Source organism: Biomphalaria glabrata, chromosome 16, assembly GCF_947242115.1.
Source record: "Biomphalaria glabrata chromosome 16, xgBioGlab47.1, whole genome shotgun sequence".
In the NCBI taxonomy this organism is placed as follows: Eukaryota; Metazoa; Mollusca; class Gastropoda; family Planorbidae; genus Biomphalaria; species Biomphalaria glabrata.
Window position 1 is genome coordinate 2,931,461 of NC_074726.1, and position 27,930 is coordinate 2,959,390.

Here is a 27,930-nt window from a genome sequence, read left to right on the forward strand (position 1 = left end):
ATGTTGATTTCCCTTAGAAACAAAATGGTTGCTTTTTAGTCGAACTTCGTATAAACTACTTAACTAGAGATCTAGATCAAGTAGATCATTCAAAAATCAAATCCTGCAGAATTACCAGCTAATTCTATACAAATCACTTAGATCTATATGTCCATGCTAATAATAAGCTTATAGTCTAAATAAGGCATTATAACTTATTGTAAGGTATATATAGGCCTATTATAGTATGTTATTATCAAAGTTAGTCACTTAGACTTAGTCTTAGTGAAAGTTCAAATTAGTTAACTTAGTCTTAGAGACTCTTACTAGACTTAGTTAGACTTTAGGACTTAGTCTAGGTTTTAGCCCGACTTAGGACTTAGTAGTCACTTAGACTTACTCACTTAGTCTTAGAATAAAAATTAGTTTAAATTAGTTTCTTATTTTTAGTACAATTACAATTAGTTAACTTGTTACTTAGAGTTAGACGTCTTATTTATTAAATAATAAGTTATTACTATTAGTCTTAGTTAACTTAGACTTAAGACTAGATCTAAATCTAGTCTAGTAGGTTATTATTATAATTATACTTATAGATCTAGTACTTATATTATACACTAGGACTAGATTTAATTTGACAAATAATTATCTAATTATTATTAGATCTAGTAATACTAGAAATAGAATGACAGAAATACAGAATCAGTCCCTAGTTTGAGAATTAATTATCTAAAATCTAATAAAAGTTTTTTTTAGATCTTTTACCTAATGTCAATGTTTTATCGTTGAACTATGTCAATCAATGACATTAAAGTGAATCAAGGAAAAGTAGAAATATCACTACTAGGTTACTAGGAACCGCCGCTACTAGATTGTACATCTGCTGTTCACTATAAGAATTGTGATCATCTTCATTATGTCTGCTAACATTCCACTCATTATATAATTCTAAATGAAACAGATAACTTAGATGGCCTCAGCTAGTCATATTTGTTTTTTAGTTTTACAAATTTCAAGTAGCATATAAGTTGACTTGTAAATTTCATACATTCCTCCAAAAGTAAATTTTAAGATTTATTACCTCTGATGATTAAGTATTTAAATCACAATTTTCTATAATTGTTTTGATCCTTAGGTAAAAGCTATATTGTCTATCCTCACATTGATTGGAACAAAACATTTTTCCTGCCATAATGCCCACTGAACTGGTTCTTACGATAGCCCCAGAGACTGACCAGGCTCCTAGGGCTACTACATCCACATCTACCAACACTTCAATAATTTGCCATCAGAGACAAGGACTACGGCCAAAGTAAGCATTTAGTATGGCTTGTTAAAATGAGTCACAAATTCAGACACATAATTAAAACAAAATTTAGTATAGGGTGCTTTATCTCATCATCAAACTCAACCAAAATCATCCCTTGCTAAAACCCTGGACAAAAAAAAAGTTAAGTATAGTGCATGTATGTCGACATACAGGTCAAGAACTTGTGGTTTCCCAGATCTGTAGAGACAGAGGTCAGCAAGTCTATGGTAGTCAAATAGAATAGAGACATAGTTTTCTATTCCCTCTGCAGTAGGGGCACTTTGAATTTAAGTTTCCCCTGAGACATACAAAATATGATCCAAAAGGACAGTGGCACTGTGCTGTAAAAGCTTGTTTGGGCCTGGACAGCCTACACCACAGGGAGACATGTTCAAGGTGAGTCATGTGCTCCCAGACTCTATGGTCTATTTAGGACATGCTGGTACTTTATCCATTCAAGCACTGTTGTTTTTACTTGTTTCGTAAAGAGGGGCTTTTTTATTTCTTCAACTTAAAAAAAATCTCCTGCATACATCTGACATTGGGTCATCAGATTTAGCTTCTGAAAATACCATAATGTGTTCTCCACCCAACTCCATTGAAACAAATAGTAAAGTTCCACTTTCAGACCTTGCAATCTATTGCCACTGCTCCCGCAAAACAAATAGGTATTTAGAATCTAAAATGTCGTCCATTCACTAATTATGAGTACTAAATCTGTTACGTCAAGTGAAGTAAGGGCTGTTGGATTAATGGGCTGATCATGGGCTTGATAACTGTTTTGGAGTGTATGTGTGTGCTTCCAAGGTAACGACAACGGAAAGGGAGTGTTATTTTTTTTGATGATGTAGAATGATGAAACCATGAGCTGGTCCGTCTTAATTTATGTTTAAGAGGTCATGTAAGTGATAGTTAAAAAAGAGACAAATTCAAGATGGTAAAGTGTTGTTTTTTTTGTAGTGAGTTAAGTTTTGTTAAAATATTTCATTTTGTTATTACTTGATCTCAAGTTGAAGCTAGGTATATTTATAAATAAAAGTTTCATTAAGTTTTGTTGAAAAAGAAGGCTGGTCTAGTTTAAGTTCTATACTAAGAATTTAATCTGCCTACATCGATTTAGTTGTACTAGCTATCTAGAGCTACAAACCAAGGATTGAGTATCAACAGCCACATAGACCTTAACGTCTTGAAGGCAAACTTTAACTTTCTACATTAACTCTCACAACACAGAGGTGTAGTGAGAGGGAGCAAGGGGGCACCGTGTCCCTGGCACCACCCTCAGGGGCTTAATAAAAATTATTGTGGATATTTTAGTAAGGTTATACATTCTAAGGTTATTTGTATTATATTATTATTAAATAACTTTTATTTATAAGACTATATTTCTGTGTAATGCTCATGGAAAAAAAAGGGGGGGGGGGGCGCCAATAAAGTTTCTTGCTCCGAGCGCACGTTTTGCTTGCTCTGTCACAACCAAAAACAAAGATTTACTGCTGCAGGACTGAACGACTGTATAGAAAATATACGTTTTTCATATTTTCTGACTCAAACAATAGTACTTTAAAATATTTTTTTGTTATCAGTAACTTTTTTTTTTCTAGGTAAAACATTTCTTCACATCTACTTTAATTCGTTAATATCACGTTTTTCAATCACTAAATTTGAAAAAAAAAAAATGGTGAGGAGGGTCGAAAAAAAACAACTCTTTGAAATTCATAATTAATAGCTGTTCGAAGGGAAACAAATGTATAATGCTGAAGGCTCAGGCATAATCTCCCTTGAACTTTTAATCGCTAATTAATTTTTTTGTTTGGTGCTAATTTTCGAGAAATGTATTAATCATTCTATTCAATTAATTGATTTGCTATATTTTTTTATAGATTGATAAGAATGAATATCACAGTGTAATTAGAGTTATAAAGAGATTAATATATGTTTGTTTGTAAAATGTTTTACATGTTTCGGATGTTCCTTCAGAGTTGAAGATAATTACTTCCTAGTCCAAACCTCCCGCAGGTAACGGTAACTGAATTAGGCCTTGGTTGCCTTGACATCAACACTTCTAGTAGAGTAGAGACACAAAGATAAAGGCACATTCCTCGTCCCATATGCTAGGACAAATTTGTACAAATACTCCTTCTTCCCTAGCGCTATTAGAGCATGGGATGGGTTGCCTGAGCTAGCCAGGAAAACCAGTGACTTGGCAGAATTTAAGTCATTGGTTAATATGCATGACTAAATGCATGACGCGTAGGACGTAATCATCTTCTTTTTTGAAGTAACGTCTGTATGAGAATGTGAAAGAGGGAGACAACCTGTATATGTCTGTCTGTGTGCTTTTAAAAGAGACAGGGCCGGATTTATGTATTTGGAGGCCCCAGGGCAGAATATTTTTTGAGGCCTCTACACTTTTTCGAAAGCTATAATAAAAATCCGCTTATTTATATTTTAAAAAATTACTAATATCCTAAAGCATGCCATATTGTAAAAGAGAGTGCTTGTAAATTAAAGAATTTTTTTTTATGGTTTACGCAATGAAGCTAATTTGAAGTATGGTACGTGAGAACTATAAGCAGATATTTTTAACACTGAAAGTGTTGCTAACTGTAAGATTTAAAGTATTGTCGGTAAAATTGCGGGGAGAAAAAAAGAACACAAAGTTCCAGACTTCTTGAAATATGGATTTTTTTATATTTTGAGGAACCCTTTTTTTTTTTTTTTTTTTTTTAGATTCCCCTGGGCAGTAGCCCCGCCTGCCCCTCCCCCTTAAATCCGGCCCTAGAAAGAGCGTTAGAAGATGGTATTGCGGCTGCCCAGGAAATTCCAAATACTTATTAGTGAAGTTATTAAACAGAACTACTTATGGGTCGAATCCGGGGGGGGGGCGTGTGTTATCTTGCAAGGATACTAGGCTCGTGTTTAATAGATCTATTAATTAAGAAGCGAATCAATCTGTTCATTCTCTTTACTTTTCTATAATTTTTTTTGTCAAGCAATATATAGTTCAGTGGGTATTGGTTCCGCAAAACCTCACAGATTTTGCGTTAATAGTATGGTTCTATACTCCCCGATGTATCTGTGAGTCCAAGATAACATTTATTTTACGTGTTACTGTTAGAGCTTGTAATAAGATACAAGTTAGAAAAGTCTGTTACCATCTACACACTTCTGAACTATCACTGTACGACACTGTCCTCGTAGCTTCATTTCCCTGTAACACGCCTCGTGCATGTCTTAGGCCAACACAGACTATTGACTGGAAGAGGAGAATGGATTTTCGATATGACTATAAAACTTATATTGAATTTTCGTTTCCACCAAGAAACAAATAGGAAGACATCCATCAATGTAATTTGAGCTGCTGGCCTTGACTTATTGTTTGGAATAGAAGATGTGCTATGATACGCTGCTTTACCATTGTATAGTATATACCGTATATAAGTGTGTCTTCTTTAATGTAGGCCTACAGCCTAAAACCTGTCTCATATTTAAAAGAAGTAAATCGTACATCATGCAAATTCGGTCACTGTAACTAATTATAGAATCTATCAACTCTTACAGACACAGACATTTATATTGAAGAGTAAACACTCATTCGTTTGTTGTTTTAAAACGGTGGATGCATTCTTTGTGTCAACGTGAAGGACTAGTGTTCAAAGCTAAATTTGTATCTACGACACGCTTAGTCTCCCCTTTCCTCCAGAATCAATCTTTTGTTTTCAAAGTGCCGCTTTGACTAGGGTATTAAGCGACTTAAGGGGGGGGGGGACGTACTTTAAATATTTACTTTTAAAAATATCTTCGTTCCTTGATAGTAGAATAATAAAGTAACCCTCGTTGGTCTCCGCCATCTACCTCCCCTGCTTCCTTCCTCCCTTTATTTTTTTTTTAATAAAGGTTGTATTGTATTTTCTCCACCACGGTACATTAATAGGCAATCAGGCAACAGTCAATTAATATCTTGAGTCAACTTGTAGACTGTACCTGGTGTATGGAGCCTATCGATCTGACGTCTGCTAAATCTGCCGCTGCTATGTGTGGGCTACAACAGATACGAGAGAACAAAACAAACTGGCAACGCGAGCTGGTCTCTTTGGATTTGTTCATTCAGAAGTAAAAGCTTTAAAAATCTTTTTTGGGGGAACATTACAACCAGTTTTAGTGTGCCAGATTTCTTTGGATGTTACAGTTATTTTTTTATTATTGTTGGAACATTCGTCAATATTTTTCTGTCTTAAGGAGTTAATGATTAAATTGTATTATTAAAATGTTGTTGTTTTTTCGTTACGCAGTTTCGCTTTAGTTATTTGAAGTATATCTGAACTCTCAAATTAATAATATCACAACCTTATCTAAATGCTAAATCATTTTGAGTGTCGCATCGTCAAGCACCCAGATAAACCTAGACTTGCATTACAATCGACCTTTCGGGTTCACTGCATCAAAACGGTAGAAGGTCAATTGCAGCGAGACCAGTCGTTATAGAAGGCCTGAACACTGACCTGCAACGTCACAACCTGTGGGCAGTTTAGACCAATAGCTCGTTACCACGTTACAGGTCCGTACAGTAGTACAGTTTCATTCGTTAATACCGCCGTACCGGGCTTATCCAGTGGGTCATTGCTAGTTGAAATTATAATTATCAGGAACTGTGAAAAGTTCGATTGATATATGTGTATGACTTTTAAATTATTTCTTTATGAAAGTGGTTTAATTTATAAGATAAGATAATTGTAGTCCAACATATAATATAATCACTGAAGATCTCTGGATTTCATTCTTTTCTTTAGAGAATGGACAAACGGACCGTTTGTTTTTTAATTTAAAAAATTAGAAAGTTGAGGACTTATGCGTGGAATTACCTGATGGATTAAAATAATTAACAGAGCTTTCTATTCGCTGTGTGTAGTATAATAGATGTGTACTTCTCTCTGGATATATATAGACTACAACACGGAACACACCAAGGCAGAAGAGGATGAGATCCGGAAGTTCTTTTTATAGTAACATGACGTAAGTTTTGATTTGGGGCACTCTTTTTGACCAGCTTTTGGCTTATGTTTGAGAAGGAGTAAAAATGATGAAAAGGAAATTGAAAATACATTTTTATTACATCTAGAAATGTATTGATGAATTAATAGTAAATATGAACAATCATTGTATGTTCACTTATGTTTTTTTTTTAATCTAACATTTATTGTTTTTAAGAGAAAAAAATCGCTCTATAAGTTGTATGAAGGAGGTCTTGTGTGTGTGTTTTTTTTTAAGTATTTGTAATGATTTTTTTTGTTTGTTTTAGCTTTTTTTTTTTTTGTTACTCACATTCTATTAATAATTATCATTTTAAACAAACGGCTCGCGTATTGGTACAATTTTAAGTTTAATTCACTAAAATATTGCATTTCTTTCTTTTTTTTTTTTTTCAATATATATATATTTTATATATTATAGTTTTTTTTATAGCTTATGCTTATAGCATGCTCAGAGCGCTTTTGGTCCAATCTCATTTGTGGACCAGCCAAGGGGGGGGGGGGGGAAGGGGGTATCTAGGAGTTGGTTTTCCGTGCTGCCTTTAGGCGCACGTTAATACCGTCGAACCTCGAGGTAGCCAAGCCAAGTTCAAGCGCACTTGGCCTCTCGACCACGCTTCCCACCAATACCCCGGTGTTGAAAGTAGTCGTGACATTAGGTGCAGTGTTATGTGTTGTATTAGCTGCTATGACATTAAGGTGCGGTATCATGTTCGGTACAAGCTGCTATGACAATAGGTGCGATATTATCTTCTGTATTAGCTTCATTACTCTCGGTTGTCACATATGCTAATAAAGCATGTCCAATGCGCCAAGATCCAATCCTTTTTGCGAGGAAGAGAGATGCTTCTGTGCTATCTTTAGGCGCTCCACAATTCATGATCCAATTGAATTTCAAATACAAAACTATAACCTCCATCGAGATCTGACCAGACAGCCTAACACCTTCCTTTATTACCTTGCCCCAGTGAAGTGTAAACCAGCTATGCAGGGCCTTGTGACCTATTTAGTAGTAGAAACGGTCAATTTGGATGGCTGACTGGTCGTGTGGTATGCGCTCTGGACTTCGCTTTAATGGTCCCAGGTTCGAACCCTGTTCGCCGCCATCCAAACCGTCATGGGTGAAGCTTGGGCTAGGATGTAATCATCTTCATTTCCTGGGAGAACGCTCGAATCACGTAAAAACAGCAACAAATGTATTCTTCTATTATTTGTGTTGACCAATCACGCCGTGACGTGTCCACTACGTGAAAGCTTGCGATGTTATGGCCATTCACATGACCCGTTTAGGTATGTGGTCACTGATTTATTGGAACCTTGTATCGAAACCTTGACCAGTGTGGACAGAGTCTGATAAGGACGTTCGGCACGTGTAGACTTTCAAGTGTGTCTAAGTCTGAACGTGATTCATTGATTGGTTGATAATTTGACGTTATTGAACCGCGAATGGCATTCAATGTGTGGTGAAATGTTAGCCAGTGTTTGAAATAGATAGGCCTACAGATAGTGGCAAAAAAAAAAAATAACAATCTTTATTTAACCTTTCGCTCTCGTTAACTCCGACCACGTAATATCAACGTCAATCTTGCGGCCCTCATACTGTGCAGTGTTCCGTCACTTAGTTCTACCTATGAAATCGCGTTTATTGACAACTACTTACCACTGTAGATACAAATCGTTTTAGATCTAACGGGTTCTCTCGGTGTTTAGACCAAGTGTATAACTTCACCCTAAAGTGCTGTGCGGGTAAACATAACATCAAGATTTGTAATGTTTGGAACGCTTCGTAGTCTATCGGCGTTTAGTGACAATGCTAAGAGTGTTGGCTCGTAGGGGAGATAAGGCTCGTCAAAGTTACCGCCCTTTAAAACTATTTCATGGAAGCGTGCGATGATGCGTTCATAAATCATTTAGTAGCCCACTTCAAAATAGTGCCATTTGTTACTGGCAATATCTCTTCCATAACCACTTGAGCGTTGGCACCACTCTTCAGTATGACTTTATAATCGTTACGAACTAATCCAAAATGTCAGTATATAACTTTGAGATAGATCTGTTGCACTCGTGCTTAGCAATACAACGCTATTCTCAACCTGTTTTTGAATATAGATCTATTGCACTCATGCTTAGGAACACAATTGCTATTCTCAACCTGTTTTTGAATATAGATCTATTGCACTCATGCGTAGGAACACAATTGCTATTCTCAACCTGTTTTTGAATATAGATCTATTGCACTCATGCGTAGGAATACAATTGCTATTCTCAACCTTTTTTTTAAATATAGATCTATTTCACCCGTGCTTAGAAATACAATTGCTAAGCTTAACCTGTTTTATTTGGTTACCTCAGATCTCAACTCCTTGAAAGTATTTTGTTTTATTTTGTCTCTAGTTATATTTTTAATATTATAGATTGTATACATCGCTTTTTCCTTGTTCCTTTAGGGTGCTTATTGAGCTCTGAGAAGGTGTCCGTGCTGCCTATAAGCATTCAGTTTGAATCTTAAAGTTGCCTGTGAATTTTAAAGAGAGATTGACAGATTGTCCTCGAGGCGGGTTACTGAGTGTCTAATGAAAACATTGAAGCTGTCTGCCTTCTCAGACTGCCTAGCAACTCATGCCATGCCACTCAGACATACCACTCTTTTTCCACAAGTCCTCGGGTTGTTTTTAATCCTGATTAATGTCATAATTGTTTTTGTTTAAGTTCAGCTTTTGATTCGGAGGCGTGGTTTTAAAGCGCTTGACTTTCGAACTGGGGGTTCTGAGTTCGAGTCCTGGTGAAGACTGTGATTATAGTTTCGGGCGCATCTGAATCCACCCAGCTCTAATTGATACGTGACATTAGTTTTTGGAAAAGTAAATGTGGTTGGTCGTTGTGCTGGCCACATGACACCCTCGTTAACACTGAGCCATAGAAACAGATGACCTTTATAACATCTGCCCTATAGATCGCAAGCCTATGTATGATTCAAGAGCCTGGGAAGTTATTGTACTCTTATAAAACTGGTGATAAACTTTGCAGGCATAGTTTGTTGCTGGCGGGAATCAATACTCTTAACAACTGAAATTCAGCGCTACAACCTCAACTACAGTGTTATCAATGCCACATATCTAGTTTTCTCGAAATTACGAAAAAAATGGTGTCCAAATATCTGCATTAGTTTGAGAACACCTGTGATGATTAAGTAGATGCAGTGTTCCGCATCAATGTATATTGTTTCTCTACAGTTTAGGTTTTATTTCTTTAGACACACACCCGAATAAATATGATTGGCATGAATGTTATATTCTCCCCAAGACTCTATTCCTTCTTGCCATCTACTCTGCATCGAATCTGTTTTATAGCTACGTTTATTTACTTCTTCCTCCCCCCCCCCCCCCACCTCCCTTTCCCGCCCCCTCCCCCCTCATGACAGGCTGTCCCCCTTTTTTTTTGTTGTTGTTGTAATAATGCACCTTCAAGCGTTAGGCAAACATTCATTGATCTTTAGCCTTTGTTGATAGATCGATCATTATTCTTTCTCTCTCTCTTTCTCTCTAACTTCTTTCTTTATCACTCCTTGTCTTTCTCTCCATTTCTTTCTTCTTTTCTCTCTCACCTCTATTTCTCTGGGGTTCTTTCTTTTCTCTCCCACCTCTATTTCTCTGGGGTTCTTTCTTTTCTCTCCCACCTCTATTTCTCTGGGGTTCTTTCTTTTCTCTCCCACCTCTATTTCTCTGGGGTTCTTTCTTTTCCCCCATCTATTCTCCCCCCCCCCCCTTTTCTCCTACTGTTTATTCCCTCTTTCTTCTTTCTTTTCACCCTCACTCTCTCTCTCTCTCTCCTCCCTTCCTCTCTTTCAATGCTAATTTTTCACACCACTAACCGAATTCCACAATCCAAGCTGGAAACTTATCAGAGCTGAAACTAATAAAACTCTCTATGTCCTCAACAGGTCCAGCCCTCTAGCTAGCAGACAGTCCACTTCAATGCACTCTTCAACGATCAATCGACCTAAGACAGCCATCGTTATTCCAGGCAGAAGCGAGTAAGTAACAGTTACCTACTAATAATGATTTGGTAAGATGAAATAATTAATCTACAAATTTTAATGTATTCTCAATCTTAGCTGGACTTCCCCTATCATTTATTCAGGCTAAAGTTACATAGAAACTTCCTTTCATTTGTTTGATATTTAATGTGACAGGACTAAACTTAAGGCGAAAGACTTCAATGAAAGGCATGGTAAGGTGTAATTTAATAATTAATGTCATATGTGAAAGATTTCAAATGTGTTTACTTTTGTTAGGTGTGACAGACTTCACCAATTGGAACACGAACCTACCAGACGACATAATTTTGAAAATCATCTCCCTTTGAAAAGAGCAAAACCACCTCCTTGGCAGAGGATGCTAGAGGTAGAAAAGTCACAAATTCTCTTGCTTCCTTCTGAAAAAAAAAAATCTCTTGCTTCCTTCTAAAAAATAAAAAAAAGATCTATATTTGCATTCTTTTCTAGATATATCAAGATTTTAAGTGTATGCATTTGGAAACTAGATCTATAGTGGATCTATATTTAAATAAATTGACATTGAACTTAAAAATTGAACTTAAAAGTGGATCTAGTCTAGTTTGAGACCCCTCAACTCAAGAAAACATTAAGAAACTGGAACACTGGCCACTACTGGAACAGACACAAAATAGAGCAGTGAGATTCCAAAAAAATGAATATTCACATTTGATTAGAGTAAAATCATTAGGCCCTAAGTTTAGAAAGACTTCAGGATAGGAGACTCAAAAGTAAAGTAGCAATTGATTTATTATAATTTATACATAAAACACTGAACCATAATATTCCAATACTAAAACAAAACCTCTGAAAGACAAAGTGATAATGGCACATTCTTTGTTCCATAATATGCTAGGACAATTTTTTTCAAATTCTCCTTCTTCCCTAGTGCTATTAGAACATGGAATGGGTTGCCTGAATCAGACAGGAAAACCAACAACATGCAAGAGTTTAAGTCATTGATTAACATGTATGTTTAGATTGACCTATGGGCACACAAAGCAGTGTAGAACAATCATCTTTGTTTTTGGAGTAACATCTGTATTTTATAAGAAATAATCAACTAATAGATCTTCTTATACTCAGTTATAATTATACTGTCTTTTTTTTTTTTCATCTCTATTTATGATTGCAACTAAGGTTGAAGGTTGCATTCTAGGTTATTGTTACATTATTGTCGGCTGTGACATATTTATTATATTATTTTTCATATTAAACTGTTGCAGTCTCCACTTGTGCCTTTTCAAACTGGACCAGGCTACATACTTACAAGGAGTAAGTCCAAATTCCATGTCACCATCAAGGATGAGTTCTTTGACCAGACCTCCGAGGATGCCAGGTAAGAAATCAATAAGTATTAATTCTACGTATTAGAGCAGCATCTTTCAAGGTATGGACCACAGTATACATTCAAATTTTACTTTACAAGCCACCAGTTATTTACAGACTTATGTCTAGTTATTCTGCAATCTTAATAATTACTTTTTATTACAGTGATGAAAATAGAGCTTTGGCGTTTATGACCAATAAATATTCATGTTTGACTAGATTGACCCCATCCCATATTTTAGAATCACTAAACTTAGAGACACTGCAGCACAGACTAGATACGCATGTAATTTTATCCTTTGGAGCAGCGGTTCTCAACCTTTTAAGCTTGGCGACCCTTTTTACAATCGTCTACTCAGCCGCGACCCCCCCCCCCCCACCCCAAGCAATAGAAGAATAGACAAAATACAATCCATATTTTCGATGGTCTTAGGCGACCCCTGACAAATGGTCAATCGACCCCCCAAGGGGTCACGACCCACAGGTTGAGAACCCCTGCTTTGGAGGGATGTGTAGGAATTTATAAGATAAGATACTAATCATAATGTAAACTTTTTAGTGACAGCTCATGATTGGGGTATGTTTATTTGACTGGGTTATTATCTTAAAAGTGATCCTTTAGTCTACATAGCTGTCTGTCTTGTTATATGGTATGCACTTTGGGATGTCATCATCATTCTTGAAAATTGTAAAACAACACACAACTGATACTTTTAGAATTGCTTTCCTAGGTTTACTTTTAGAACTACAATCATTGCAGTCTACTAGATGCTATCACATTGGAGTTTAAAATATCAATTTGAAAAAATACAAATACTTAACAAGAATGGGTAGTGGGCCCGGTGGCTGAGTGGTTAAGTGCTTGGCTTCTAAACCTTGTGTCATGGCTTCGAATCTTGGTGAAGAATGGGATTTTGAATTTCTGAATTTTTAGGATGCCCTTGAGTCCACCCAACTCTAATGGGTACCTGACTTTAGTTGGGAAAAGTAAAAGCACTAGGCTGTTGTGCTGTCCACATGACATCCTGATCATTAACCATTGGCGAAAGAGACAGATGACCTTTACATCATCTGTCCTATATATTGCAAGGTCTGAAAGGGGAACTAACAGGAATCAATTAGTACCTAGAAAAAAAATAATTTTATATTACAAGATTACTTCAAAAACTTTCTAGGGCTTAAAACTGTAAATAAAATCTCATTGCTTTAATCTTCTTCATGTTCCTTTTGATTGACTTTCATATTTCTATTCGCTTATTGAGTATATCTGAAAGTTGTTTAGTTCAGTACATTCTGAGATCATGTGCAGGCCTTCTCTAGTTCTCTTGTAGTAACAAAGGATACAACTTTTTTTTTTTGTATATTAAGTGTATGTTTAAAAAAATGTCTTAATTTTTTTTCCCAGAAAAAAATCTTATGCAGACCCAGAGAGGTAATAATTGAAGTTATACATAAAAAAATAATATATTATTCAATTCTTTCATGTACGGTTATAAATACTGACATTGTAAGATCTTTACAGCTAAAACTTTTTTTTTTTTCACTTGAATGTCACTTTTACTTGATTTTATTGCACATAATTTTGTTTGTGTGCAATGAAAAGCTTCATTCCTCTTTCAACATAGTAGATGCTTATAACTGAGCCATCTATACAATCCTTTACAAAGTCATTTTGTTTTATTTTCTTTCTATCTACTAACAGAGTAAATTATATTATGCACAAGAAGAAAAACTCATTGTGTGGTTTATATGAATAGTTCAAGAGACTAAAATTTAGGGAAATTGGCACTGATTCCAAAAGCAGCATAAATTATTAATTATAAAATCTTCTGCAATAGATTTCTAAGGACTTGTAAAATTTATTTGTTTAATTAATAAAAAAAAAAGATCTTTGTATTCTTATTTACTCTAGATGATTGAATGTTGAAAATGGCAATTAACTGTTTTTTTCTAGCCAAACACTTTGAATCAAGTGGCAAAACATGTTATTTTTACTTTTTTAAAACTTTGTAATAATCATGTTTGAAAAAAAAAGGATAATTTCAAACCAGTAAATCTTGACATGATATTTCTACACGTATAGAGACAGTCTGATTGGTCAGCTCCAGCAACAGATCTCTGACCTGACCTTGTATCTGGAAGAGGAGAGACTTAACCACAAACAAACAAAACAGAAGGTGAGAAAGAGTAACACCAATTTGTAAAATCAGGTGGCACATTAACATAAATTAAGTAATTAAGTGTTGATTTTGTCCACAAGCACTCCACTTTAGCACCACTGTTAAATGATTTAACAAATTGGGACTGGTTTTCACAGTATTTTAATTTTTATATGAATATGTCAGGTTAACAGGTAAACCCATTGTCACACTCTACTTTTATTTTTGTCCACAAAATTTAAAAATGTGAAAGGAACATTCTCCATATTTGACATAGATGTAATCCAGTAGAAAAGCTGCCCTGTCCGCTAGCCCTGAATCAGAGGCATACACATGTATGAATTGTGGCAAAGTCTGCTGCTCTAGAAATGGCTTGATTAGCCACACAAGATTGTGCCCCATCTCAAGATTAAACCAAAACCAGTGACTCATCTGGGCACATCCATTGCCTTTCGAGACAAAAGGAGCCATATATATATATCCAGTAGATCAGTAATACCCAAACTAAGGCCTGCAGGCCACAAGTCATATCCGGCTAGTATAATAAAAACAAATCTGATTTTTTAGAAGTAATATACATGCTGCAGATAGTGTTGTGCTTCAGTATCACTGCAAGTTCACATCAACTTGACTAGTAAAAGTAATGAACTCTCAAAATGTTTCTTTCTATCAATAATACCAAGGTTTATTCCTCATAGGGCAAATCTTTTCTAGTCATAGCGCCATATCTGGATCTCTTTTTAACTTCTTTAACAACAATCCTCTAATGTCATTTCCCAAAAACTATTGTGTCAACAGTTTCTGTCTTAATAACTTTATTCTAATACTTACAGTAAAGGAGGAGATATCTATTGTTCATACACTCACCCAGCTCTAGTGAGTGGCTAAGATCTAATGATATGATCGAATGGTGTTCTAACCTTGATACAGAAGTTTATTTTGTGTACTTCCATTGAGAGAACATTTTATAGTGTATATTTATTAATAAATTGTCTTTTTAAAAAAAACAACAACACCTAAACAGACTCGGTCTTTGTTTCTAATTAAATATTCATCAGCAAGTAAGTAGTCATGTTGAAAGATGGTTAAAAATGTTTACACTAGAAAGATCATTGTCTACAAGATGTCATTTTTTACTTTCAGGCTGAAGAGTTTCTTAAGGATAGATTAGAACAAGTCAATTCATTACACCAAGAACAAGTTCGGTGAGTTAAATCCACTCATGCACTTGGGCTGTACTAAATTGCTCTCAACCAGAAATTAAGTATGTCAAATCAGTCAAAAGTTGAGGCACAATGTTTCTTAGAAGGCACATTCAAAAGTAAATAGTCAACAGAACATTTACTTAAAGAGAAAATGTTTATCTTGTGACAAAGTGAAATTACACTAAATAAAAAAGTGTTTGTTCTTACTGGAAATTGTTTCATAATTTAATCTAAAATCTTAATGATTGATTTGGCAACAGAATTTGTTTCTTTTTCTGTGGCATTTTACGTCTCGAGAGATGATCTTTTCCTTTTGCAACTTCTTGTGTGACTAAAATGGCCAATTCCTGATACACAGCTGCAGTCACAGGTTGGGCCTCTGTAATCACCAGGCACTTTTGGACTTTCACCTTCTTTCTACCTGTTGTGTATGGCATCTATAAACCAGAACCCTTCCTTTATGCTCATTCTCCATGTGGAGCTATCCAGTGTCACTTGCCAGGAATATTCCTTGTCACCTAAATTGTGCAGTTTAGAACACAATCTTTACTTTTTGGCTTCCAAACCTGGGGTCCTGGGTTTGTATCTTGGTGAAGACTGGAATTTTGAATTTCGAGATTTTTACGGCACCTCTGAGTCCAACCAACTCTAATGGGTACCAGACTTTAGTTGGAGAAAGTAAAGACGGTTGGTTCTTGTGCTGGTCACATGACACCCTGCTCGTTAACTGTTGGCAAAAGAAATAGGTCATCATCATCTGCTCTAAAGATTGCAAGGTCTTATAGGGGAACTTTACTTTCTACTTTTCACTTCCTCATTCATCATCCCAATGACATTTCTGTTCAGCACCCATATTCATGCATGATGGGTAATGGTACCATGTGGAGGACAGAGAGATTAGCTTGTGTTAACATGTTCCATAGCTGTTCCTCTATCCCATAAAGTTGCGTCATCAGCCATCAATTCAATTTGCCATCATGTGATATTTAAACGAATAGATGTGGCCTTGACTCCCGTTCTTTAAAATTTTTCAGATCCTCTACCCCCCCAAAATAGGGTGTTGCCTAGATTCTGGCATGTCTTAGATTTGATAGATAATACTTATTTATTAAATGGTTGTCCCAAAGTCTTGTTGCAAAAAATGTTTTAAATATTTCCTTAATACCAAGACTTTCCTGAAAATATAAAACACCAAGTTCAATATAGCTGTAAGAATTAGGTTTATAGAATCTGGAGGTCAAGACTCTTTACTACAGACGACTTGAAGATCACTTAAAGTAATTCATATACAATTTTTGGTCATTTCTTCTGGTATTTCTTACACTTAATGAGACAGATCAATGCTTATTATTTAATTTGTGTTTATCAAATTTGAAACGTAACCCAGAAAAAAAAGGTTGCTTTTCAATTCACTTGTATGTGAGTGTCTAAATCTTTACTTGTGTACCATCTAGTGACCTGGAGGCTGACCATGAAGATAAAATGAAGAAAGAAATCCAGAGATTGAATGACCAGCACAAGGAGGTTCAGACTACATTAGAAAAACAGATCAGTGAGTTTATATACTGTTATTAGAGAAAATGCATCAAGAGAAACCAAGATTAAACATACTCAATATTCTTCATTGTAATCTTGTTTTACCATTCAGTATTGTGTTTTTTTAACTTAGGCAAACTTGTCAAAGAAATAGAGTTTCTGCAAGGCGCCTTTGAATCTTACAAGAGCACCCTCCACTCTGAGTCAATAGATAAACTGAAAGCCAAAGAGGATGAGCTGAGGCTGAAACTGGAAGAGGAGAAACAACAAGCTCTTCATGACCTGAGTTAATATTTTTTTTGTGTTTGTTTGTATTTCTATTCTATTCTATATCTTGATGTTATGATTACAAAGTAGGTAGAAATATCTACTCCCCTATTGATTGACGCATAATAACAACAGAAAATATTAAGATCTAAAACAACTTTGATGCATTCATTGAGTGAATGTATAAACTAGTGTTCAGTCATAATAAAAAGGTTTGTTATTAAATTGTCTTCATTCAATGGTACAATCCCTTGTTTTAGAAGTTATATGGAGGTCTTTCTAAGTTTGTTTTTGTTTCCTCTGTATGTCTAATATTATGCTATTTCTTCAACTAGTGCATATGTATATATGGCTCCTTTTTGTCTCGAAAGGCAATGGATGCGCCCTAATGAGTCTCTGGTTTTGGCTTAATCTTGAGACGGGGCAGAATCTGGTGTGGCTAATCAAGCCAATTTTAGAACGGCAGACTTTGCCACAATTCGTACATGTGTATGCCTCTGATTCAGGGCTAGCGGACAGGGCAGCTTTCTTTTTTTCCCTCTTGATTAAGGCTGCTTCAATTCTTTTGTTCTCAGCAAGGGTTGTCCCAGCACGCACAGTCTGTCTCCATGCACTCCTGTCTTTGGCTATGTTTTCCCACATACTTTTGCTGATGCCTGTGGCTCTCATGTCAGGCTCTAACAAAAGTCTTATTAGTTTTTCTATCAGGGTCTTTTTCTTCTTTTCTTTTCTTTGGTGTAATATAGTTTTAAAATATGTCTTATACAGATTTGGATCTAGATCTATATATCACATGGAAGATTAACCTAAGCTTAAGGTCTAGACTAAGGTTCCTAAAACAAAGTACTGCAAAAATTTGATTTTAAAAAATCTTTCATTGGTTCATTTGTGAATTAATGTAATTATGTATATTGTACATGTGGATATGTCTAGACAAAATCTAGAATCTATTTCAGATGATGGTCAAGTTCTACTGTTCTCTGCCATTGCAAATGTCTTTAAAATATCTGTTCAGACATAATTAGTTCCCCTTTCAGACTTTGTCATCTGTAGGGTAGATGATGTAAAGGTCATCTGTTTCTGTGACCCATGGTTAAGAGGGTGTTATGTGGCCAGCACAATGACCAATCGCCTTTACTTTTCTCCAACTAATGTCAAATACCCATAAGAGCTTAGTGGGCTCAGAGGCGCCCAAAGATCACAAAATTAAAAATCACCAGTCTTCACCAGGATTCGAGCCAGGGACCTCTGGTTTAGAAACCAAGCACTTTACTACTCAGCAACCGTGCCTCCTCAGACATAAACATTTAGTCTAAATTTTCTGCAAGGCTAGGTATAAGAAGCTAGTCTAGGTGTGATATGTCAATTATCTTGTGCACTTCTATAGTAAGTCACACTTTTCAGAAGTTTGTGGAAATTTGCTGGTCTCCAATGTGTGACGAATTGAAAAGAAAATGTTTTAAAATATTTGACTTCAGTTGTATAAGGATGGCTGCCTGGTCATGCGGTTTGTGCGCTGGACTGTCATTTGGATTTATCGACGGTCCTGGGTTCAAACCCTGCCCACTTCCATTCCCTGTCGTCCTGCAGGAGGTTTGGACTAGGAAGTAAACTATCTTCAACTCTGAAGGAACATCGGAAACATGTAAAACATTTTACAAACAATTTAATTAATAATGTATTTTCTTTTGAATTAAATATTTGATTGATTTTGTTCATGTGTGTGTTTCTAGAAACTAAATATATCCAAGAAAGAAACCAGGAAAGAACTCAAACTGCTAAAGAACACAAGAAAGCCATTGATGCCATCAGACAAGAAAACAAAAAAGAAATGGATGTAAGTTTTTAACTATAAAAATAACTATAAAAATATTGATAAAAAGATTGCTTGCCATGTATTTGTCAGTAAAAGAAACCATGCGGGCATGACATTGTGCTGATGTGCCAAAACCCCAAAATATCAAATATCATGATGTTTCACTAGTTCTGTTGATAGATCTTAATATATTTTGTGCATAAGTCTTTTTTATTTTACAATATTGGTATTTTTAAATTGTCTCTTTAGCGATTTCTTGTCTACTGTTTGAATATGCAGAATCTTGAAATTAACTTTCTTGGCATCAGTGTAAATGATCCATTAGTGAAATATACAACTTTATTTAATGTAATTATTGATAATGAATAGTCTCCTTTGCGATGTTTTATTGAAGTCTGTTAAGACAATGATTCTCATTAAGTGTTCTTAGACCTTATTCTTCAATCACCACCCAAAGTGAGACCATCAATCTTTTGAAGTTGCATTCTCATCCTTTTTTTGTCCATGTCATAGCCAGCAATTTATGAGAATTTTAAGTGACCAGCCTTTGGAATGATGGCTGCGTGGTAAAGGTTTTGGCTCCTGAACTGGGAATCTTAGGTTCAACTCCTGGTGAAGACTGGGAATTTCATAATGGCAAAGTCCCAGTTTAAATTACATTCTTATTGTATATTTGACTCATATTACTTTATCTAGATACCAGAGAGTTAGCTTAACACATTCCACCTCTGTGATATGCTACACTTAAAACATACATTAAGGTACATTTTTTTTTTTAAATTATTATTGAATCCTCTGTTTGACTTCAGGGCTTGTTGAAAAGATTTTCAAATGCTGCTGCAGACTTGGAGAAACTGAAGAAAACTACAGCAGAGTTAGAGGTAAGACTAGAAAATATAACTGCAGAGTTAGAGGTAAGACTAGAAAATATAACTGCAGAGTTAGAGGTAAGACTAGAAAATATAACTGCAGAGTTAGAGGTAAGACTAGAAAATATAACTGCAGAGTTAGAGGTAAGACTAGAAAATATAACTGCAGAGTTAGAGGTAAGACTAGAAATAACTGCAGAGTTAGAGGTAAGACTAGAAAATATAACTGCAGAGTTATAGGTAAGACTAGAAATAACTGCAGAGTTAGAGGTAAGACTAGAAAATATAACTGCAGAGTTAGAGGTAAGACTAGAAAATATAACTGCAGAGTTAGAGGTAAGACTAGAAAATATAACTGCAGAGTTAGAGGTAAGAAAATATAACTGCAGAGTTAGAGGTAAGACTAGAAAATATAACTGCAGAGTTAGAGGTAAGACTAGAAAATATAACTGCAGAGTTAGAGGTAAGACTAGAAAATATAACTGCAGAGTTAGAGGTAAGACTAGAAAATATAACTGCAGAGTTAGAGGTAAGACTAGAAAATATAACTGCAGAGTTAGAGGTAAGACTAGAAAATATAACTGCAGAGTTAGAGGTAAGACTAGAAAATATAACTGCAGAGTTAGAGGTAAGACTAGAAATAACTGCAGAGTTAGAGGTAAGACTAGAAAATATAACAGCAGAGTTAGAGGTAAGACTAGAAAATATAACTGTAGAGTTAGAGGTAAGACTAGAAAATATAACTGCAGAGTTAGAGGTAAGACTAGAAAATGTAACTGCAGAGTTAGAGTTAAGACTAGAAAATGTAACTGCAGAGTTAGAGGTTAGACTAGAAATATAACTGCAGAGTTATAGGTAAGACTAGAAATAACTGCAGAGTTAGAGGTAAGACTAGAAAATATAACTGCAGAGTTAGAGGTAAGACTAGAAAATATAACTGCAGAGTTAGAGGTAAGACTAGAAAATATAACTGCAGAGTTAGAGGTAAGACTAGAAAATATAACTGTAGATAGTTAGAGGTAAGACTAGAAAATATAACTGTAGAGTTAGAGGTAAGACTAGAAAATATAACTAGATTTAGAGGTAAGACTAGAAAATATAACTGTAGAGTTAGAGGTAAGACTAGAAAATATAACTGTAGAGTTAGAGGTAAGACTAGAAAATATAACTGCAGAGTTAGAGGTAAGACTAGAAAATATAACTGTAGAGTTAGAGGTAAGACTAGAAATAACTGCAGAGTTAGATGTCTAAGAATAACTGTAGAGCTAGAGGTATCACTATATATATAATAGATATAAATTCAGAGCTAGAGGTATCACTAGATATAACTTCAGATCTAGAGATAACACTAGATATAACTGCAGAGCTAGAGGTAACACTAGATATAACTTCAGAGCTAGAGGTAACACTAGATTTAGCTTCAAAGGTGACCCGACAAAATAGCCTGAAATTTCCAGACAAAATAATGCAAGACAAAATATCGCTGACTTATATATCATGTGTATAAAAGTGCCGAATTCTAGTAAGTGAATTTCCTGGGCAGCATTTTTCCTTTACGCATCTATCTTCTTCAATATTAATAGATATAATCTAAAATTATGCCATATTTGCAAAGAGAGTACTTTAAAATTTTTTCTCATTCTCCTTTTTCACCAATGTTTAAAATGCATAACAATTTTGAATTTTTTAAAGTATTTCTTGCAAAATGTCTAAAAAAATATTTTTCTGCGCTATTTTGTTGGTGCTATTTAGTTCATGCTATTTTGTCCACGCTATTTTGTCGGGGAACCAACTTCAAAGCTAAAGGTAACACTAGAGATAACTTCAAAGCTAGAGGTAACACTAGAGATAACTTCAAAGCTAAAGGTAACATTAGAGATAACTTCAAAGCTAAAGGTAACACTAGAGATTAGCTTGCAGAGCTAAAGGTAATACTCGAGATAACTGCAGAGTTAGAAGTCTAAGAATAACTGTAGAGCTAGACGTGACATTGATTTCTTTTTAAATAAATTAAATTGCATACATTTATTCATTAGTAATAAACTTAAAACATCATCTTTGAAAAATTTTGATTAGTGAATTTTTTAAAATTTTGTGCATTCACAGGAAACAAAAGCAGAGCTAGCAGAGGTCAAGGCCAGCTATGAGTCAGCTTGTCAACAGTTGAACACAAATGCAAGTTTATTGACTGATGCGGTAAGAAATTGACAGCTAACACAAGCTGCATCTTTTTAATTTTTATAGAACTAAGCTTTGTTATTTGGGGAAAGTAAATGTGTTTTGTTTTCATGCTGTCCACACAACATTCTTGTAACCTTTAGCCCCATAAATAGTTGAGATTTTTCTTGACCTACTCTATCAGTGTTAAAAGGAACTTTCTGTCTGTGGTTTTGAGAAATGTTGTTTTAGCATTAGAGTAAAACAAACCTTGTAATTTTATCCTCCTAAAGAAAATTCGTTTAAATGAATTTGAAGAAAGATTCCAAGAGAAAGTTGCTTTGGTAGATGACAAGTATCGCCACAGACTGGAGGAGCTCCTGACTCAGAATGCTGAACTCAAGTGAGTGGACACTTTCATTTTTCCACATCAATCAGTTATCTTTGTACGATGTTTTATGGTTGAGCATATTGTTAGTACAATGACTAGGAGTATATTTCTTTTTATTAATCTTTTTCTTTGAGCCAGATATTTTAAAATCATTCATATCTCTCTGTGGGACCTTGTAATCTTTCTTATAAATTACAGACATTCCTTCAAAGACGAAAATCTACACTATAATACTATTTTTGTATTTTACAATCAAAGAGTTAGATTTTGTTTTCCTATTTAAGGTCACCTTTTTTATTCATAGAATTTTGATTAATTTTTCAGTTCATTAGAATTCATTATTACCTCTTTCTGGTTTATTATTTTTTGTTCTTAAATAAATACTTTGAGGTCTGTTAAGTATTATTCAACATTTCAACAGTAATTAAAATTTTATCTCATTTTTTTTTTATTTGTAAATCAATTCTTTTTATCTTAACTCAGTTAAACTATATAGTTACTCTTAATTATTAATGCTGTGGCTTTAGGCTAATTGCTTTTTATTGTAACATTTGACAATTGAGAAACTGATATTTGATTAGTCACTAAAATATAGTGAAACCAGCTAAGTAAAGATAAGACCATTTTAATAATCATATGGTGAAATCTCTACATATTAGACAAACAAATATGAACATAAAAAATAGCAACCATTTCTTTGACAATTTCTTTCATTCTATAACATTACTAAAAACTGTAGACATGCCTTGTACCAAATTACAAAGAAGCATGATACTTTTGCTTGTGCGTGTTAGCAATGCTCATCATATAAAATTTATCTTTAAAATTTCTATAAATAATAGGATAATTTGGTATCAGCTCGACACTTGCATTTGTTTTGTTTGAGTATTAAAATGTGTCTGTCTTTCTGGCTAATGGTGTGGGTTGCAATATCAATGATAGTAATGAAGTATGATTGACATATGTCGCTGGAAGTTAATGTTCTTTGTGCTTGCCACGTGTAGCTCTTGTAATGGTAACTCCATGGTAACTCTCATCTTCATTGAAGATCTTTATCCAAATGAGACAACTATTCTACTTTGAAATGATCTTCTTTTGACAGACGTATGTTTGTACAAAAGTGTGAGGACCTGTACAATGAGAAAACTCAGTCAGAACAAAGAACACAACAAAAACTCAAGTCAGCCAAAGAGGTTATGGAGGTCAGTGACTTAACATAATTTTAGCCATGGTAAACATGCCTATTTGATGCTGTTATTTATATGGTGCAGTTGCCTAATTGGCTGATTGAAATGCTGATTTCCAGTTGCTTTATAAAGCATTGTTAACTCATGGCTAAGTTACAAAGTAAGATCACTAACTATACACCCACATTACAAACACACTCACTTGAGGTCGGTTCCTATGGTTTGTGTGCTATTAAGTTTGCCAACAGAATTAAGTAGACAATTCTTTTTTAGTGCTGCCCTTAGATGCAGGGTACAAGTCAATGGTAACATGGTCCTCTGTTAAAAAGCACAGTACCTGAGCCAACAATTTCATATAACTAGATTTAATTCAATTTAAGGCCTTGCCTTAGTCCTCCCAGCTTGAATGGAATGGAAAGGAGGTTGGTCATTGCCTGGACACAACACATAAATATACAGACATCATCTTCTAGTCTCTTTTTAGTCTTGATTAGTTGTACCCATGAGTGACTACTGACATCAATGTTTTTTTAAGTGGATTTCATATGAGATCTGCAAGAATTTTCAGATTAGAAAAAATTAAAAGCGTAGTAGAAAAATAATACAATAATAGACTAAAAAGGTTTCCCTTTCACACCTTGGGACCTAAAGGGCAGATCTGTTTCTTGATGGTGTCCAGCACATGACAAACCTCCTTTACTTTCCCTAACTAATGTCAAGTACCAGTACAATTTTGATTTGGTTGGAATCAGGGGCATCCTAAAAATCTCAATTCAAAATCTCAGTCTTCACTTAGACTCTAATCCAGACTCATAATTTCTGCCATTCAGCCAGCCCCACATTTATAGCTTTTTTGAGTTATAAATATTTACAGCAGTTTCCTTACATTGCCTTTCATAAGAATGAATATAACTGCTAGTTGAGATTATCAGTTACTTAAGTATTACCATAAAATGAATATACCCTTACCATTCCAGTTCATCAGTAACTTAATTTAGCACCAATATGAAAGTTAAGAATATAGATATTTTTTTTTTTTTGGACTCTCTGTTATTGTTGTAGTCTAAATTAATATTTAATCTTTTTTTTTTGTGTGTCTCTAATTCCAGACTCTGATCAAGTCAAAGCAGAGAGCCAATGTCAGCGTCATATTGGGTGGACCTCCGTATGTCATCACAGAAAGAAAACACCGCCCATCAAGTGCCCCAGGTACAAAGTGGGAAACACAGACAGCACACCTAGGAGCGGGTAACTTGGTGTCAAAGACAAGGCATCATGAGTTTGTTTCCCCTGATATTGTCATGGAAATGAATCCTGAGACAGAAGTTCTAAGGGCAGAGTTATTTTCATCACCACAAAATGTTAGTAGATGAAATGTAGACAAAATATCAAATTAATGTTATTGATTAATATGGAAAATATTATGTTAGACCAGCGGTTCTCAACCTTTAAGCTCGGCGACCCCTTTTTACAATCCCCCACTCTGCCGTGACCCACTCCCACACACACACATACGGCAATAGAGGAATAGACAATACCAATCCATTTTTTCAATGGTCTTAGGCGACCCCTGGCAAATGGTCAATAGACCCCCAAGGGGGTCACGACTCACAGGTTGAGAACCCCTGTGTTAGACACATTTCTGTTGATGTAAATAGGAACAACATGATAGACGAGAACTTATATATATATATATATTTATTTATTTATTGTATAGCACTTTATGATAATACTTCTTTTCATGATCATACACTTTGCTGAAACTTTTCTCCTAACGGTAAGTGTGAAGATTGGGTTCACCCCAAATCAGTGAAGTTTATTTAATGAGAAAGTTTTAGATCATGTGAAGTGGGTTTTTTTTTAAGTCACAACTAAATGGGATGATCTTTGGCTAACTTTCATTAAGTCTGGGGTGATCATTAAAAAAGAGTGTTTCTCTTCCCACTACAAGAACATGACCAATTGTATTTTCTTCTCCAACATGTATGGTATTAATTGGAGTTGGTGTGTGTGTGGGGGGCATCCTAAATTTCCCAATATTCAAAGGACCCCTTGGTTGGGGATAAGTACATAGCGAGCCTGTATGCTGTATAGAAATGTTTTGCACCATTTGTGACTGGGTTTTTTTTTTTTGTTTTTTTTTTAGGCATGTTTGTATTGGTTATATGAGGCTAAATGATTTTATTTGAATTTTAAAATGCGAAATTACTTTCATCCTATGGTAACATCCTATGTTAACTATTGTTTGTGATATTATTTAGTATATTATTCTTTAGTATCTCGGTGAAACATGTTACTGTCTATAATAAACTTTGCTGACTGCATGTATCAATTATCTCCCCTCCCTCAGTCAATGTTTTCAGGAAGATTTCCAATGTCACACTTGCCACATAAAATTTTAGCATTGTATTTATTTCATACAAATGTATAGATGTTTTTCTACTGCTCACATACAAACATTGCAGTTCAGTGTGCATCCATTTTTATTTTTTTTTTACAATAGACATGAATTATCATTATTATTTTTATTATTATTGCTATTGTATACATATGTATGTATGTTTACATCCAATTTCTTTTGTGGATATTTAGTAGTAGAATATATGTAGTAGAATAGGTATCTAAGAGAAGTTTTCCCTGCTTCTTTTCATAAAGACATTCCACAAACACAATTCAGCTCAAGTCTAATCTTAAATTTAAAATTTCTTACTCTACATTGGGATTCGAACTCAAGCCTCGTCAGAGCGTGAAAAGGTTTTGACAAACATACAAAAATATTTTATGAATATTATTCCTTTTTTTTTTTTTTTATTACTGTTCTGATGACTGTACTGATGACTGTACTGATGACTGTAATGATAACTGTACAGTGTCTAAGTATATAGCAGAATACACTTCAAATTGTTGTCACAGTGGTTTTGAGTTTGAACTCTGCCAGCTTCCCTCCCCTGTCACCCTGCTGTAGGTTTGAACCAGGTGCTAGGTAATCTTTATTTCTGAAGGAAATAAACTTATAACTGAATGGAACTAACAAAACAAACAAAATGTTTATCATGAATTTATAGAGAATGTTTTGTTTCTAAGTAAGAGAATGTCTATTATGTTTATTCATGTTATTTTAATTGAATTTAATTGTCAATATTTGTTGTTGTGGATGTAGGACACCAATAAAAGTGTCTAGAAACTGAAGTCTGTGCTAGCTGGTGAACTTAATAGATAATGTTATATGTAATAAATGAATAGAAATATAATCGTTGTTGCTTTTTTCTTGTTAGTATTTCCTAGACACATCTCAGCAGCTCTCAGCCTGAGCTATATGTGTACTTCAGGGCTCCTAGTTAGCCACTTGGGGAAAGTGTGCTTAAAATTGGGTGATCTTAGACTATCTCATAAATACACTTTAGTAACCTACACTACAGGCCTATATAAATACCAAAATAATGTTTACTATTATTTACCCACATAAAATCGTGTGAAGATCCAACTTTTTAAACAATTCCTACACCTAACACTTTCTTTGTAGAAACCAAATGTTCAGGCGAAAGTGCCACTTCCAGAACAAATACTTGGAGAATTGTGTTGTCTAGGAAATGATAGTGAACATTTTGTGGTTTTAGTAATATGTTTAAAAGCAGCTGAAAGATAAGCCAGAAGATGGGGAATAAAAAACGTAAATAAATTAAAAACATAATAAAAGCTTTACATGATGTATTAAACTTTATATAGGCATAAGATATGTAGATGCAGGAACCAGCTTGAACCCTGACATTGCTGATGCCCAACTGAGTGAGACAGATCAATCGTCACAGATGGTCTGAACACTGACCAGCAGGGTGGCATCTTGTGGGCATTAGAGACCAATAACTCGTAAGACTATAACTGAAAGATGTACAGGTTTCAGGGTACATCCTTTTCTTTATATCACGGAGTACGCTATATTCGTTTTATACAAATACAAGACAATACAAGACACCGATCACATAGAGACACAATGTAGATACAAGACACCGATTACAGACACAATGGAGATACAAGACACCGATTACAGACACAATGGAGATACAAGACACCGATTACAGACACAATGGAGATACAAGACACCGATTACATAGAGACACAATGGAGATACAGAACACCGATTACAGACACAATGGAGATACAAGACACCGATTACATAGAGACACAATGGAGATACAAGACACCGATTACAGACACAATGGAGATACAGGACACCGATTACAGACACAATGGAGATACAAGACACCGAATACATAGAGACACAATGGAGATACAGAACACCGATTACAGACACAATGGAGATACAGGACACCGATTACAGACACAATGGAGATACAAGACACCGATTACAGACACAATGGAGATACAAGACACCGATTACATAGAGACACAATGGAGATACAGGACACCGATTACAGACACAATGGAGATACAAGACACCGATTACATAGAGACACAATGGAGATACAGGACACCGATTACAGACACAATGGAGATACAAGACACCGATTACAGACACAATGGAGATACAAGACACCGATTACAGACAAAATGGAGATACAGGACACCGATTACAGACACAATGGAGATACAAGACACCGATTACATAGAGACACAATGGAGA

General features: G+C 35.0%; 1 protein-coding gene across 3 annotated transcripts; it reads left to right on the forward strand.

Annotated features, from left to right (window-relative positions):
- LOC106070150 (flagellum-associated coiled-coil domain-containing protein 1-like) lies at positions 1–27,930 on the forward strand. Of its 3 annotated transcripts, none has more exons than XM_056014577.1 (16): positions 1–204; positions 1,115–1,291; positions 10,259–10,351; positions 10,613–10,721; positions 11,599–11,711; positions 13,107–13,133; positions 13,785–13,878; positions 15,004–15,065; positions 16,520–16,617; positions 16,735–16,887; positions 18,602–18,705; positions 19,494–19,565; positions 21,660–21,749; positions 22,004–22,113; positions 23,204–23,303; positions 24,398–27,930. In XM_056014577.1, the coding sequence occupies exons 2-16, from the start codon at positions 1,173–1,175 to the stop codon at positions 24,659–24,661; spliced, it is 1,608 nt and encodes a 535-aa protein (XP_055870552.1). In that variant the 5' UTR covers positions 1–204; positions 1,115–1,172; the 3' UTR covers positions 24,662–27,930. The 3 variants fall into 3 exon arrangements, with proteins under 3 accessions (XP_055870552.1, XP_055870553.1, XP_055870554.1); XM_056014578.1 differs by having other exon boundaries at positions 1–199; XM_056014579.1 differs by lacking the exons at positions 1–204; positions 1,115–1,291 and adding an exon at positions 6,094–6,301.